We start from the raw sequence: 16687 nt of genomic DNA on the forward strand, positions 1-16687 counted from the left end.
GCTTTATCTAGAATCAAAAAAACATTAGGCATAATCAGAAGAAGTATTTGGGAATTAGTTCTCATAGAAGGAGGACGGAGTTTATTGTAGAGATTGTGATATCTCTCGCAAATTATTTCAAACAAACAAACCAAGAAACAATTATTCGAAAATAATCATCATGCGCATTTATTGCTAGTTTCAAAACAAGGTTTTACAAGATAATTGAGTTAATTAAAAACTATTAAGTACTATAGCAAGATTCACTGTTGTATGTAGTTACATGTATAAATAGGTCTCCTTTCAACTGCCGCACTTTCAAATCAGCTTTACATTGAGTATTATGTGTCAGCATTCACTGGTATTGTAGTTGGACAATCCCGTTAAATCGGGTCGCCAGCATCACAATTTCTTAAACCTAACCTAACAAATGATATATATTTATAGTACATAGAGTATGAACGATGTAGCCACGGTCCCTTGTGGGCGTGGCTTACACGCCACCATTCGATAACATCACTGGCAGTGTGGTTAGCTAAGCATAATATTCGTTGTGTATTGACAAGGATCCTGCAATTTCCTTCCATACTTATTTACAAATAAGATTCTTCGTTTCATTACATTTTTTTCTTGACTAAAAACTCGATTTGTGAATTCTAACCTAACTTAATGATTCGTTATCTGTTTCAACATATTCGGTTTACATGCGTCCCGTATTATTGCCAGTAGTATTCTGACCCCAGGACACTTGATGTGGATTCCGTGTGGTCAAGCGGAGTGAGTTTCCTTCGCCGTCCTCATCAATAACATGCTCGTAGCCCTGGTTGATAGTGCCGCCTCCATTCGAGCCATAGATTTGCTATAATTTCAATTATATTTGAAATTTGTATACAAAGAATGGTATTTAGAATTTACCTCTGCGGGTCCTCCATTTACATTAAACACATCCTTAATGCTGATGCCGGCATTTGAGACGCGACCACTTCGCTGATTGGGTACTGCACCATTATTATTTACCTGACAAGAACGAAACGTGAAAATGTAAAGAGGTGAGATAAACGATAATCACTTATAGTCAACATATTAACATTTTAAATAAACTTCCTAAATTGGTGATGAACTATTACAACTCTTTACTATCTATTATTTTATACTATATTATTAAATCAGACATTGTCTTACTGGTAACGCAGTGGTGATGCCGTATTCATTCTTGGCTCCCAGCGTCTGCATGGCCGACTTGCGTCTTTCCGCCATCACCGAGTTCTTGCGCACTTCCAGAGCTCGAATTGTCTCCGCTCGCATGGTCAGACGGCGGGTGAGAATTGGAGTCGCTGGATTGTTCTCAGCATCAGCGGTGAGCTTTAGGAAACGCTTCTTGAAGGCCACATCCAAGGTGCCAATTTGACGACGCGGCTGTCGAGCCTTCTCCAAATTCTGAATGGTCTTGCGCCGTGCAATGCGGTCGGGTCCTGACCCTGAATCATTGTCATAATCTCCATCAATGCCTTGTAAACGTTGTAGATTCTTTACTATTTCCACAGCGTGCTAAGAGAATAAATTTAATAATATGAGGAATATTTTTAGGAAAATATTGATGCTTTGTCTTCACCTTATCTATAAGTTGATCCTGCGTTAGATCTTCCGATTTCTTTTTGCAGAAATTCAATTCGGTGGAAGCCAAAATATGGGAAATGGTACCAAAGCGATGGAACAACATCGCCGTAAATTGTATGACCAAAATCAGGGCAAAGAAGAACACAAATACCAGACCAATGGGTTCCAATTGCAGATACTCCTTGGAGATGTGCACCTATTATAATTATACATATATTAGTACAAAGCTATATTAAGTTCGGTTTCGATATTTGTTAGTAACATTTAACGATTGAAGGAGGTTCGGATATCGGATTGATTCTGGGGGCTTAAGGCAGAACATAGTACCAATTGTCGGTGATAGTGCTATGTTTATGTGTGATACCATACAAGTGTGTTATATGCTGGATTTTTATTCGATTTGTTTTTGTTGTTTATTGATATGAAACATGCTTTGATCTTGATATAACTCCTGCATGAACATCCTGATTTTTTGAGAAAGTTTTTTTTTTTTATGGCAACTGTTAGCGTCTGCTTCATGTAGTTGTTGTTGTTGTTTCGGATGATAAAGTTTTGTTGTTGTTTTTGTTGTAGTTGTTGTTTGGTGAAATGCCTGAACCATTAGGATGGGTGGTTGGTTTTCCATTAAGAGGATACACAAACAAAACGAAACGCCTTAGAAACATAGGTACATATATTATACATAATAGAGTATTAGAAACAGTCATTAGATATAATATGCATATGTATATGTAACTGTGACTGAACATGTGTGACGTGACATGTGTGAGCAAGAAGTAAAGAGAGCCAGAGAGAGAGCGAGGAATAGAAAGGGAGTGTGAGAGAAGTTAGAGGTTCCCTTAGGATAAGAGTTACACACACACACATATTGAGAAACACAGTACAGAACAGTTTTTGTTTGATTTTGATTTTGATATTGATATTTGGTAGTATTTGCGAGTAGAGTCCATAAACAGAGTTAGGAAATTGGTTTTGATTATTTAAAGTTGATATTGTAGGAAATGTAATTTTGAACCTCAGATGTCTCTTCGATATACGTAATGTTCGTTTTGACGCCCAACGGCCAAACGATATGCAATTTATCCTTATTAAGTTGCAACAAGAACACAATCAACACGAACAAGGCGTTGGCCATGAAAAACGCAAACACCGACTTATTGCGCAGCTCTATCAGATCGGATGCAATGCGGGCCTGAAGATCCCGTTGAGATCGTAACCGATATGCATATGTCGATATTTCAATATATGCATTTTTTGTATATGTTTTTGGTTTTTAGAAAGAGAGAGAAAAGAGAGAAATTTGTTAGTGATGTTTGGAAGTGGCATTATTTACCTCCTGACTGGACTCGTCGTAGGTGATGTTCGTTCGCACGCCAAAGGGCCACTTGACATGGATGTTGTCCTTGTTCAACTGCAGCAGGAACACGATCAGCACGAACAGAGCATTTATCATGAAGAACGCGAACACCGAAGAATCGCGCAGCTCTTTGAGATCTTTCGCTATGCGGGCCTAAAAGAATGTTATCGAATATTTTGTTGGGATTGGCGACGATCCTTTGTTTCATTGGGGATTGCTTAAGATCCTTTTTGGCTAAGGTTTTTCGTTTCCTCTAGTGTAGGAGCTGAAATTATCTTTGACTTACCTGTTCCACGGGATCGTTGTCAATGGGATAGAGATACTGATCGATGAGATCCTTCCAGAACTGAATTTCCGAGCTGGACAAAAAGTCCACTTCACCCTTCCGCACATCGGGATCCTCAATCCAGTAGGGATTCGTAAGGAAGTCACGTTCCTGCTTGGGTTCTGCCGAAGTATCCGAATCCGATTCGTCTGATTCATCGCCAGATTTCTCAGCCACAGAAGACAACAAGTGATGATCCTTGGAGCCACTTGAAGTGGTGCGACGTCGATTGTGACGCGCATGATGACCATGTGGATCGACCGCGCTCTCAATGGTATCCATGCGTGTCTTAATGGTGTCCAGGGACTCGGCAATCGTGGTGAGCTGTTGCTTCTCATCGGAGGTCTTGCCATGTGTGCAGAAGACACAACGGAATAATCCGGCCAGTGAGAACTCTATGGAACCCTCCTCATCGTCGTTGTCGCCAATTCCGCTCTGGAGGAAGCTCAACATGCTCTTTTGCTTGACGCGTTTCTTGGCCTCCTCGGCTGCCTTCTTTTCGGCTTCTAATTCCTTCTTGGTCTTCTTGGCTACTACCTCGCGAGTGCCCCATGAGACGACATTCAAATTGATGATGGAGTAGAGAATGAGCAGCAAGTACATAGAGGGTATAGACAGCAAATAGATTAAGCCGCATGTTATACACCAAAACTCTTGCGGATGCAAACATGCGGCTATGAAGAATGACCCCACCATCGATATCAAGAAGATGGCCGAGGGCGAACCTATGCCGTCCTCGCCCAACTGTAACGCAGTACCCACAATTACAGCCATCATAATCAGAGCATAGCAGGTGGACAGCACCTGGGCCACAAACAGCTGTATGTTGGACTTGCAGGTGAAACAGATCAACATGAAGCCCAATATGGGAACAATATTGTAGTGGAAGGATGTCCAGTTGTCAATACGAAAGGCGGCGACGAAAGCACCCACCAACATAAGGAAAATAGTTCCGGGTCCCAAAATGGTGCCACCCATTAACATCATTTGATAGAAAACGTATAGCAGTGAAATGTTGTCATTGATCTTGATCGTGCGCTTCGCATCGCCTAGCAGATCCATGATGTTGGCAATGGTCGACGGCACCCAGCGACGTCGCTGATTGTAGAATTCATTGAAACCCTCCGGGCAATGTGTGTAAGCATCCGAGGCAGCCGAATACTCGACACGATAGCCACGCTGCAACAGCAGGGTGCACAACCAACGATCTTCACCTTGATCGTACTGCACATAATGCCGAGCTTCGGTCGGTTTTGTGGTGTACTTCTTCATCACGTTGTCGTCCATCAGGGCTTTACCACGGAAGAGCGAGAAGCAGCCGGGGGAACAAAGCACACAGCCAATCATATGCTCGGTAGCCTTTTGCAGCCAATGACCGATTGCGTACTCGAAGAGCTGATACCACACCATTGGTCCGGAGCCCACGGGATGAATGCGTCCACAGGCAGCGCCAAGATTGCGATTCTTCTTCATCAAATCGACCAGCAAAGTGACAGCATTGGGTTTAAAATCAATGTCGCCGTCGAGGGTCAGTAAATAAGTGTTCTCCGCAATGGCATCCTTGCGATCCACAGAGATGGGCAGCTCCATTAGACGATGACCCAGCAGATAGTACATGTACATCACTTGAGACCAACGCTTGCGATGACGAATGCGATCCTTATCCTTCAGATGCGAAATGAACTTGGTTTTGCCGGGCAGAGTCCAAACCAAACGACCGCCATAGGGAGTCGGGTATTTCTTGGGGGGACGCAGACGAATTGTGGTCTGATGTATTTCGGAGGCAGCTTCATCCATGGTGCCAATCAGCAGCTTGACGAAGCGATTGCACTGAATGTCATCGTCACTGTGATCCGAGATCTCAAAGGCGTCGTCGAAGAAGATGTGGGCTGCAAAAAAGGAGAGATTAAATATTGAGGTGAAAAGTGAGCGAATGTGAGGAACTTACTTTCGAATTCGTAGTAGTCAGGATCGAGCACACGCAGGTATTTCTGCGCCACACGACGAGCACACTGATCTTCGTCCATGCGCATAATACTCTTCAAGAACTCCATCATCTCGTCCTTTGTCTCGTGCCACATTGTGGCGCAAGTGTAGATGCGTGTGATGTTGTCCGATGACTTAATAGAGGGTTTGTTGGGAGCCGAAGAACGATCCGTGTGCACTGAAATGGTCTCATAGTACTCGTCGCCCTTCTCCTTCTCAATTTCGGAAAGATCCTGAAAAAGAAACCGAGGAGGGAAATTAGTTTATAAACCAAGATAGACAGTTAGATTAAAATTAAGTTTTTTACGACTAAACCATTTGAATTAGGCAACCATTATTATATTTATGATTTTAGAGGATATAATTTAGGGGTAAAATTGACTCTATGACAATTCCAATTAAATAGAAGTTAAATAAGTTATTCTGCTTATGACTCTATGTAAATACCAATTAAATAGAAGTTAAATGAGTTATTCTCTCTTCAACTTACCTCAGTTTTAACATCCGCTTGATCATCGCGACGTCTATTCAACGCCATAGACTGATCGATGAGCAGGGCCGAGTACATGGGTCGAACGAAGAGTTTCTCCGTGGTGGCCAATCTCTCGCACTTGGGCGTCCAAATGTGCAGCGCAATCCAGGTCTGACTGAGTAACCACAGTATCCAAGCCCAAGCCATTTGTTCCGTGACAAAGTTGTTGAATCGGAAGTTCGAGGGACTCGTAAAGAACAGATAATCCGGTATAGTGCCATGGAAGAAGCAAGGATCATCAATGCGAATACCACAAGCGGAAATCAAGAAAGAAACCGCAATGGGACCCGTTAGACTGACGGGGAAGGCATAACTAAAGCCCTGGATAAGAATCTTGCAGGCAAACTTGCCAAAGATGTAGCACAGATAGGCGCCAAAGACTTGCAGGAGTAGCACATAGATGACACTGTTGTAAGAGGCATCCACATCGACGGTGTCTATGTTGGCCGATTCCAAGGTGTCAGGTAGGACACCACCCAGGCCGGGTGGCAGTTCGTAGACGACAATCTTGTGGGGACCAAAGGCTTCGCTGTAGAGGCCAAAGAGGTTGCTGGGCTCCTCGCCGTTGGCATAGTAGATAAGCATGGTGACGCAGAAGAAGAGCAGAATCTTCCACACCGAGAGGAACATGTGACAAAAGTAGCGGGTGGCATGCAACTCCTCCTTGATGCGACCCAGAGTGCGCATTAGGCCCAGCGGTGACTGAGCAGACACATAGTTCTCCCACCAGCCGCAGGAGATCATCACACAAGCCACCGGAATAACCCAGAGCTCACGACGATTCTCCAGCAGTGGCCAGATAACTAAGCCGGTGACTTGCGCTGCAATTGCTGCCAGATCAATGATCACTTTGATGAAACGTTTGCCCTCCTTGGCAGTACGTGATAACAGGCCAAAGATGCCAGGAATGACGCACAAACAGTTGGTCAACATGGCGCCCTGAATGGCATCGATCTGCGGCAGCACCACGAACATCAACAGCGCTGTGCCCATCGCACTCATGCTCTCCATCAGCCAGATGAAGAGAAAGTGTCCCGTCTTGGGCACTTTAAAAGTCTTGAAGAAACAGATGCGCACGGCTCGAATCAAGGCGCCAAACTCGGGCAGCGAATACGCTATCACCAGTGCCCAGATCCAGGCTATGCGCTCCTCCTCTGGCAGAACCACGACAAAGCTCTTATCACGACCCTGTTGAAGAATATTTTGAATTAGCCTTACGAAAATTTTAGTTAGCATTTCCGATCTTACCAGATCCTTGTTGCAGTACTCAATCTTGCGATCCTTGCGCACCTGTGAGGCCATGAAGAGCACGGTGCCCTTGGCTATAACGCCACCGGTTAAAACTATGATAAACGTAAATATATAGGCAAAGATTTTTAAAATCTTGATGGTTAATTCTAGACACTCCTGGTTCGCCGTCGAACCCGTCTCAATCTTGATCGGCGGATCACGGAACACATCCCAGCCTTTTGTCTCCTGAATGGTGCGTTGGCTAAGAAGATGAAAATAGATGCAATTAAAATTAATTAGTTTTTAATATGCGACTAGTTTCTTTTCATTTTTTGATCACACTAATCTAATTTAAGCTTAAGATAATTGATTGGACTTTAAGCAAGATGTAAAAAATATATTTTGAAGGTTCGTTTCACTTTTTGAGTTCTTCTAAACTTTAATTTTACATAAAACTCACAGGTTGTAACATAAAATCATTCTTTCTTAAGTTAGTGACTATGAAATTATTAAAAGTTTGAGATATATTTGGATAATGCTTGTGTTTCTATTTGAATGACAAAATTTTAATTATATTTACAAATTTGTTCCAACATAAAGTTAAGCTAGCAATCAATAAAATAACTGAAGAAGATTATTAATAGAGATTTTACTAATTTTTATAAGTATTTTACTTTAGAAAGTATAATATTTTTTCCTATTATTTTAACAAGTTCCTACAGTTTAGAGTTGATCAAAAATAAGTTTTCATTATAGCAAAAATTTGTACGTTTTAGTATGATCAAGAATGTGAAAGTATATATTTTTTATGGTTTTTGGTTTTTTTTTTAGGTTCAAGATCAACAGAAAATTACAGTAAATATTCTCAAATTTGAGAATATTCATTTGGTTGATCACACTACCCTTAGCTATATACTACATATACATATGTACTTAGTTTTTAATAAGTAGTATGTTGCATGCTCTTTGCTTCCGTCATTTCAAAATACTCAGAGTAGTTGCCATTGGAAGTAGAGCTAGCATAACCACACCTTGCAGTGTGTGGTATAATTGAAAGTGATTGTCAGACAACAAAAATGAAAAACAAAACAGCAGCAGTTGCTCAATATCTGAGAGTAATACGACAGAGTACAGAGACAATTACGAATTCAGCTGTGGGAATGGCAATTAACATGCTTTGGTTCAACTTAATTTTTGTTCCGGTTTGCCAAAGAAGCAGCATGAGCGAAAGAGAGAGATATATGGGCCACCATCTTTGTGGCTTGTTTGGTGGCAAGAAAATTGCAGCCAGCAATTTGCATAAATTTTCATGATAGATTTGCCGCAACATAGTTGCTGCAGTTGTACTAAGACATGTTGTTTTATTTTATTTTGTTGTTGTTTTTTTGTTTTGTTGCTTCGAACTTACCTGCCGCCATAAATATCGTGTGTCAGCGGAGAGCTCTCGTCGTCGGTGAAGTTGTTGTCATCGCTATCGCCATGCTCGCCACCGGCTGGCGGAGCCATCGGGCGATGCCGCACCGCAGACATCTCCCACGGTTCTTGCTAGCGTGCCCCAGCCCCAAAGGCCCAAGCCAAGCTCAAGCGTTCCACGCCGCCCTCCTCTTGCTTGCCACGCGATGCCCCTCGGTCTTGGGATGAAAATGTAGCTGCAATGCAGAATGCGAGAAATGGAAATTAATTGTCCGCATTGTCGATAAGCCGGTTTTAATGTATACATAAATTTATGGCCCCACTTCGCTCAGCTCTCAAGTTAAAAGCCAACGTTTCTTTCAAGGACTCTCGTCCTTTGACCTGCCACATTCTCTAGGCGAGAAGTTAACCGGTTTGCAATTTAAATTTAAATGGCCAGCTCATGCATTGAAATGGATTTAAGTTGCCTCATCTTGTGGTTAATGACTCATCTGCAGTTTTTCGTTTCTTTTCACGTCTAGACATCCATTAATTAACAAACTTTTCCTCACATATTGTTTAAACTTTTCACTTTCACTTCACGCGCAACTCTACTAAATGTTTGCCCAAATATGCGCTGCTTTATTAAATTAGCTTTGAATTTATTTATTTTTTATTTTATCTAAAAGTAAGGCAAACTAAGTGGAAAGCCTCCGGCATGGTTCAGTAATTTGAGATGAAAAAACGAATAAATCAATATAAGTTTTTCACCTCATTTATAAAATTATAAGAAAGAGAAGAAAAAACTATTAGATCAAAACAAGCCTTTTATTTTATTAAAATAAAATCAACAATCAATTTTGATCGTGAAATTTATGTTTATAGAAGGTATTTATGATTGATAAGTTGAATAATTAACATAAATTGTGTTAGAAAATCGTGAGAATTTAGTCTCTTAGACTTAAAACAAACAAACTTGATAATCAAGGAAATCATCAAATTCTATCTGCGAATAATTAATTTATGAGCGTTTTGACAATGACAATTTAGTATTATTTAAAAAATTATGACATGTGAATTGAATATGTATATGTTCCATGTTATTAACTTCCTCGAACTAGAGATATAATTTAATTGGAATAAATGCTTTTCGGCATAAAAATCATGCTGCGCATAATAGATATTTTTGGTAGATCAATGAGGAAAGGTTATTGAAGAAGTTATGAAACAATGAGAAAATTTAATTTATGACTTTGGATTTAAATCGATGACGATTGAGGAAATTACTAAATAATAACTTTTGATAGACAATAGTAAGTTAGTATTATTTTAAATAGTATGACATGTGAACTGATGATAGCAACTTCTTATGTATGTATTTCATGTTTTTGTCTTCCTCGAAATAGTGAAATAATTTAATTTGAATAAATGAATTTCGGCAAATAGTGAATTATGTTGCATACAAATTCTATCAAGCTGAGCATTTGTTAGATTTCAAAACACACATTGATAAGTCAGTTCAGTCAGTGCTCACGGAACTAAATCCGTTGTTCGTCATAGCTTGTCTAGTTTTATGGTAATATCGAATAGAGGTGCTCGTCGGGCAGGCCAGCAAGTATTCACATTGCATTGTTGTGTGCAAAGACCTTGTGCTACATGTTGGCAGCAGCAACGAATCGCATTTGATTGCTATTGAAGTTGTAGAAACTTTGGAAGGCGTGAAGAAATTAATAGGCATATGAGTAAAGCGAACCAATTGAAGTTGTGACTAAATAAATGAGAATTTTCTTTTGGGTATCACTTTCATTTACTTAACAATTTCAATAAAAAATAAATAACTTTTAAAGACCGCAAAACATTTGAGAAGAAGTCGTGCTAACATCTTCTATCTGTATTATCGAAGGAGTAGAAAACTTCGGGAGATTTCCGCATCAATCGCCGCCTGGTTCGGTATTTAACAGTTGATCGGTATTCTTCATTATTCTTCTTTGTAGTGGGAAAACTGATGCAATTGTCAACTGCTTTTAAGGAATATGGTTGAGGAGGACAAATTCTAGACTGAGCAACTGATTTGCGGAGACTTGTTAATGACGCAGACGACGATGACTGGGGAAGTGAAAGCTGATCAGTTATGGCCCTATAAAAGCAACTATGTGGCCTTGGCTTCGCTTGTTTCGGCTCTATAAATGGCAACATGTGACGCGGAGGCCGAAACTTTGGCTGCAAAACGAGGCTAAGTAGCTCGTAGTTGGTTTTGTAAGCTCTTAAGTATTTGGTCAGCTGCTCCTTAGTCATCTGCTTGATCTGTTCTGATGTAGTCCTCGATGCTCTGTCGCTCTCTTTGAATGAATACTCCTCGTAGCCCCCATCAAAGCACAGTTCGCGATTTTCTATTATGTCATTATTGGCCTTGTTCTTGGCAGCAGACTTCCTCTGTTTGGTCATTTCTTTAATTTTGCAAATTTTGAACCTAAATAACAAATGCCTAAAAACTGGAATTGAATTTCCGAAAATTTAAAAGCGAAATGATTCCATTAAAGCAAAGCTAGTCAGATGCATAGAAAAATAGGGAACAAGGCTAACGGATGCTGTCGGGCATTTGGCTATTGGGTTGGGTTGCTAGTCCGGATTCCGGAGACTGCGCAGTAACCGCAATGACGGCATGTTGTCATTATCAGCGTCATAGCCATATGATAGCAACCCCCAATAATAGTCTCAGCTGCTGCCGTTTTCCCATGCTTCTGCTGCTGCTGCTGCTGGCGTCGCATCCACCCCCAACGCATTGTGTGTGCGTATGTGTGTGTGTGTCTTTTTTGGGGTGTGGAGAATAAGGGTAGATTTTGCCTACGTTTCAGGATGCTCTACTCATTTAATAGCCTTGATGTGCGCGCCTCTTTTGCTGCTTATAAACCCGATACAAATGTTGTATTTCAACAGGACCGTGTGGCCTAATGGATAAGGCGTCGGACTTCGAATCCGAAGATTGCAGGTTCGAGTCCTGTCACGGTCGCAGCTTCAAAGCAATTTTTTCCACATTTTTTAAATTTTTTAAAAATTTCTTGCCGACTGAAACGCAAAAGCATTTATGAATTAACTCTGTATGCTGAATGTACCTTTTAATATTCTTTTTTTTAATTTAGAGACAATAGAAACTTGTTTTCGTCTTGGCAATTTGATGTAGAAATATGCAATTGACTAGCCAAGAAAAAAAATACATAAAAAAGTGGCAATAATCATAAATTAAACTAAAATTTGCACACTCTGTAAATTGTCAAATGCAGAGAAAGGGTCACACTAAAACAATAAAAATTAATATGCATAATTAAAATATTATCGACTACCCCAAAGTAAATTACTGTAGTTGAGTAGCAATTTGTGTTACATTTGCAACATTAATTAGGGTATAATTTGATCCGTAACAATTTACTTTAACAACTGTTATAGGGTAGCTTTGTGTCGAGTTTAATTCTCGCACATTCTTGGCTGGTTTCGTGCTGTCCGTCGATTCATTTTATAAGTCTGATGTTGTGTCTCTAAATGTCAGCTGCCCCTGAGATCGGACTTAGTCTTAGATTATGAGTCAAGTGCTAATATATTAAGTCGTTAATGAGCAGAATAAGTTCGACTTCATCGAGTTTCTCATGAAACAAGTTGGAGTTGAGTTTATCGCTCATTCGATTGGGAATTGATTATTCATGTATTGTAGATTTTAGCAGAACAATTCCACGTAGCTAACCCTAGTTAACCTCTAGTTGCAGCCCACGACAACATAAACTACGTGCTCTCCATACCAAATATGAACTGTGCGAAGAGATTTCAAGAAGAAAGAAACTGATTTCGTATGCATAGCAACACTCTGAAAAAAAACGTAGATCTCTCTACGAGTACATACAGCTAGAAAAGTCGAGTAGTGAAGGATTAAAAAGTAGCAGCAGCAAAGGCATGACAAAACGCAGACAATTCAGACTTATAGATCTTTTTGATAAACGACCGGTTCTTGAGTGAAGTCGAGTAACAGGAAAATAAAAGCAAATATTCCGCAGATCAGACCTTGGGCTGGGCAACAGCGTGTCGTAAACTGGTCGTTTTTTATTTTTCTCTCATTTTCAAAGATACAATTGGCCACAATGAATTGTGTGGCCATAACAATGCCACAGCTGCAGGCACTTTACAACATTTTTTGCTTTGTTGGGGCCAAGAGTCGATTGAATTTGCTTCAAAATTTGCTGGTGCAACAGTCATACATGTATGAAAAGGCTTATGCAGTGGGTGGTTAGGATATGCCTGAAAACCTGAAAAGTATGCGCAATTTATTGCAACATTTTCAAGCATTTGATTATTGTACTTAACTCGCGTCGAGACAATTAAAAATAGAAATACCAGCTGTGGAGGCATAAAGCCAACCAGCCAACGGCAGGGGGAAGACAAATAAAAAGTGAAAGTCAAACAAAATGTTATAATAAATGTGAGCTATGAATAAGCTGTAATGTGTAGTTGCAACTGTTGTTGTTGTTGGTGCTGCAAATTGATTGCCACATTTAAGCCAAGTAGTCAAAACGGGAACGAACAAACTTATTGAACTGAACCAATCCAAAGCGAACCGTACCGAAGCGAATCGGAACGGATCGGATCGTATCGGAGCGAGTTGAATGGAAGTGGAATTGACCACGCCAAAAGCTGCTCGAGCAGTTCAACTTGTTTTTCGGTGGAGTACAGGAAAAGCGAGCGATCGATCGATCGACTTGAGAAACACTCGTATGCACAAAGCAACACAATAATCGCCACAATAAATGCGGACAGAATGGTGACATGGACAAGGCATAGACCGGGCATCGACTGGACTGGCGACTAGCAAAACTGGGTGTGGGTTCAATGGGCAAAGCTGACTGTGGTTGCTCTGGCCAGCCGTATAAGGCATTGATTTATGCTTAGCCCTGAGCAAGAAGGCTTTGTCGGTGATGTCGGTGATCGACTATTAGTGATCAAATCATTTTCATTTTCCTGTTTTCAAATCGCCAAAATCTGCAGTTCAATAAACCTCGACTTCCACTCGATTGTGCTGTCAATTAAACGTTCTTTTCAGGTACTTTTTGCCAACTCATTAAGTCAACTTTTTGTTTGCCAACCACATTACCGTTATGCACATGCAAACACACATACAAATCAGCAAGCAGGTAAACAAAAGTGCAAGAGCTTCTTCTGACTCACAACAAAAAACTCTGAAGAATCTCTTCACAACTGAATCGACGTGCATTCCTAACTTCATGCCCAACTCTAAACAAAAAAGGCCAAACTAGATAGATCTAGAGATAGTCGATTCATTGAGACATCGTGATTCACAATATTCCACTTGATAATGTTTTTTACATAATGCGTAACTTAATGCTGCGCTGACATTTAATTGAGGGTTTTTTTCGTTGACTCTCTTCTTTAACCCAGGTTGAGATATGAGTTGTCTGTGGCATGACGCGTTTTTTGTATTTAGGGTTTGGTTTCATTTCGATTTTTTCTTTCGTTTTCTTAACTTCAGCGATGACTGTGCCTTGCAGCTTCGAGGACAAGTTCATTAATTCATATGAATACGAATACGAAAACGAATAGGAATACGAATACAAATATGATTGCAAATGCGCTAACGATGCTGTGACTATTTTTTATGGTTCTTAATGTTTGCTAATTTCGTGTCGAGTTTTAATAGTGACAACACGCCTTCGATATGTATAGATGCTGACTACAAGAACAACAGTTATTCACGCTTAAACAAAGAGAAGGTAATACACAAAGAAATAAAGGTAAATAAACATTGCATATTTGCTAAAGTTGTTATTTGACAGCCGCTGAGCACAAAAATTATTGTACCCAAAATTTAAATGAGCCAAGACCACAATGCGAGAGAGAGAGAGAGAGAGAGAGAGAGAGAGAGAGAGAGACTGGAACTTCAACTAAGAGAGACAGAGAGAGGCTTTTGGCTCAATCTGTTGACTTTTTGTGGTGTGGGCGTTGAGGCGAACAAAATTGACGCTGATTGCAAATGCCAAGCAGATGAGCCAGCTGGAAATCAGCTGCAAAAAAGAAGACGCCAACAAATACTAATTGACATTTGGTAAGCCGGAGTTTGAGGAATTCGGGGATTGGGAATTTCACCTCCCAGCAACAAAGTTCCAGATTGTCAGCACTCTGTGAAATGGCAAGAAAATGATTAGCTAATTCATTTTTGTTGCCTCTATTTTATAGAACAACTTGTTTCTAGGGCGTGTGTGTTTGTACTTTTGCGTCTTTTCTTAATATAGTTTATCACATTTAGTCTGCATTAATTCGTTTTTGTGTGTTTTGGGAAACGGGTTTTTTTTCGCTAAACAACGCAAAATGATATCGAGTCTGAAAAATACAATAAAAACAAATGCAAATGCAAAATAGCCTGTTTTATTTAGACGGAGCTTGCATGGCTTATAAAAAGCAAAAGTCTTACACAAAACCCGTTAGCTAACAAAGAAAATGAGAAGAAGTGAAAGATACAACAAAAAACACAGAAAAAAAATGAAACAAATCGTCTACTGAAATGGAGACTGGGTCTGAGAATGAGATTTTGTTTTGTATTTTTCTTTTTTTTTCGTTTCTGCAACGCGCATAACTTTCACACAGTAGTATCAAATTGTACCGTTTGATGCCACGGCTGACGACGACGATGACGATGAAATGGCACAAAACAAAAAAAGAAATGAAAATGAAAAAGAAATGAGAAGAAAAAGCAAACGTTGAATGGCTAAGAGAAATTATGTTGGCCTAGCAGCAGCTTCAACAGATTCGTTGTCACAAAGTGAATGTTGTCGAGAGTTTAATAGAATTATGCAGCACATTTTCATAGATTTTCACTTGATCAACATTGACCGTTATTCCGTCGTAAGTGGTAGCATACGTATGTATGTATATTTTATGTGCCATGCGATGGCCTTTACACACTTTTCACTTTTCTGTGCTCAGTCACCACTTAAGAAATGCGTTTACTCATTTATTTCATAGCGACTGCGTGGCTCACAAATTTTCAATATTATATTTAGCATTTGATTTCTTTTCATTAATTTGTTTCTTTTTTTTCTGCTTCTTCTTCTTCTTTGACGTTGCTCGTTTTTGGCTTACTTATTATTCGTGTTGTTGTTGTTATTGCTGCATTAAACTTTTAGCCAGTTATACACACAAACACACACTTATACACTTATACACCTATACAAACGCACACGCATGCGCGCACGTACCGTTTTCGAGACGAAGACGAAGGCAGCGACGAAGTAGACGAAGTCGATGTCGATGTCGAAGACGCAGACGTGATTTTTACTTTCGGCCTTTTCCGCTGTCCGCACAAAGCTCTTTTCGAGTTCGTTGTCTTCGCCAAACTGAATTGAAGTCTTTCGTTTTTGCTTATTGGAAGTGGTCGCTGCTGTGGTTGCTTGGTCGCCGCTCTTTTCGCTGTTGCTGTTGCTGTTGCCATTGGTGACTGGAAGTGAATTTTTATGAGCGCGTTTTTGTTGTTGCTTTTATTGAGATTCGGTTGGACTGCTTTGTTGTTGTTGCCATCAGCTCTTGTTGATGTGGCTTCGGCAACGAAAGCTAACGGTTAAACAGGCGATGGACTAGCCAAATACAATTACTTCTATTTCTTCTCTCAATATTTTTTTATTTTCAGTTTTAAATAAGCTGCATTGGAAGTACCACACACATACATACATATAATTATTTCATACATGCATACGATCATACCAGGTTTTTTGCGACAACTTTGTCGAGGTCGTCTGGTTTCTTGTTTTTCATTTCTACGATGCCGTTGTCTGTCGCGTCTTTCGCTGTTGCTCCAATATTCCAAATGGCAAGCAACTAAGAGAGCGTTGCAATTGGAAGTGCCAGCTGTTGGAGCCATTGGAAAAGTTGCTGCGCATGCGCAGCATCTGTAAGAAAAATAAATAACATTTGAGATATATGATTATTTAAAGTTAATTTTTTATTTAATTTCAATCAATTTTATGATTCCTTTATTTATTTTTAATCAATCATTTATTTTAATTATACTGAATAATAATACTTGTTTTTAATTTATTAGCGAGTAATGGTTTAAGCATAACCGATAATGCATAAAAGTATGCAACATATTAAATCACTTTCAGTTTTGACACACAGATGGCGCTTTCCTCTTTTGCCTAACGTGTCGATAAATCAAGGTCTGTAGCATTGCAGTTCAGCTAACAAATGAAATTGACACTGTTAGCAGCATTACAAC

At 39.9% G+C, this 16687-nt stretch overlaps 1 protein-coding gene, 1 long non-coding RNA gene and 1 other non-coding gene across 5 annotated transcripts; 2 read left to right on the forward strand and 1 right to left on the reverse strand.

Moving 5' to 3' along the window:
• Nucleotides 1-141: 141 nt before the first annotated feature.
• LOC133839344 (chitin synthase chs-2) lies at nt 142-15822 on the reverse strand. Of its 3 annotated transcripts, none has more exons than XM_062270805.1 (11): nt 15672-15822; nt 8435-8675; nt 7045-7288; nt 5755-6984; nt 5227-5497; nt 3240-5167; nt 2612-2788; nt 1592-1792; nt 1162-1527; nt 895-996; nt 142-838 (listed from the first exon to the last, which is right to left on the reverse strand). In XM_062270805.1, the coding sequence occupies exons 2-11, from the start codon at nt 8554-8556 to the stop codon at nt 680-682; spliced, it is 4800 nt and encodes a 1599-aa protein (XP_062126789.1). In that variant the 5' UTR covers nt 8557-8675; nt 15672-15822; the 3' UTR covers nt 142-679. The 3 variants fall into 3 exon arrangements, with proteins under 3 accessions (XP_062126789.1, XP_062126788.1, XP_062126791.1); XM_062270804.1 differs by lacking the exon at nt 2612-2788 and adding an exon at nt 2930-3106 and having other exon boundaries at nt 15672-15821; XM_062270807.1 differs by lacking the exons at nt 2612-2788; nt 15672-15822 and adding exons at nt 2930-3106; nt 15556-15647.
• On the forward strand, nt 11356-11428 carry Trnar-ucg (transfer RNA arginine (anticodon UCG)). Its single transcript has one exon. It is a non-coding gene; the product is annotated as a tRNA-Arg (tRNA).
• Nucleotides 13215-14739, forward strand: LOC133839360 (uncharacterized). Its single transcript, XR_009894096.1, has 3 exons — nt 13215-13501; nt 13949-14189; nt 14253-14739. It is a non-coding gene; the product is annotated as an uncharacterized LOC133839360 (long non-coding RNA).
• Nucleotides 15823-16687: the final 865 nt, after the last annotated feature.

Source organism: Drosophila sulfurigaster, chromosome 2R (assembly GCF_023558435.1).
Source record: "Drosophila sulfurigaster albostrigata strain 15112-1811.04 chromosome 2R, ASM2355843v2, whole genome shotgun sequence".
Classification (NCBI taxonomy): domain Eukaryota; kingdom Metazoa; phylum Arthropoda; class Insecta; order Diptera; family Drosophilidae; genus Drosophila; species Drosophila sulfurigaster.

Excerpts from the sequence above, each read along its gene's own strand:
- LOC133839344 (XM_062270805.1), bottom strand. The coding sequence starts at position 8,556 with ATGTCTGCGGTGCGGCATCGCCCGATGGCTCCGCCAGCCGGTGGCGAG. Across the intron at positions 1,793-2,611 it reads ATATCGAAGAGACATCTGAG|GTGCACATCTCCAAGGAGTA; the intron begins GTTCAAAATTAC and ends TAATTATAATAG. Across the intron at positions 839-894 it reads TAAATGGAGGACCCGCAGAG|CAAATCTATGGCTCGAATGG; the intron begins GTAAATTCTAAA and ends TTGAAATTATAG.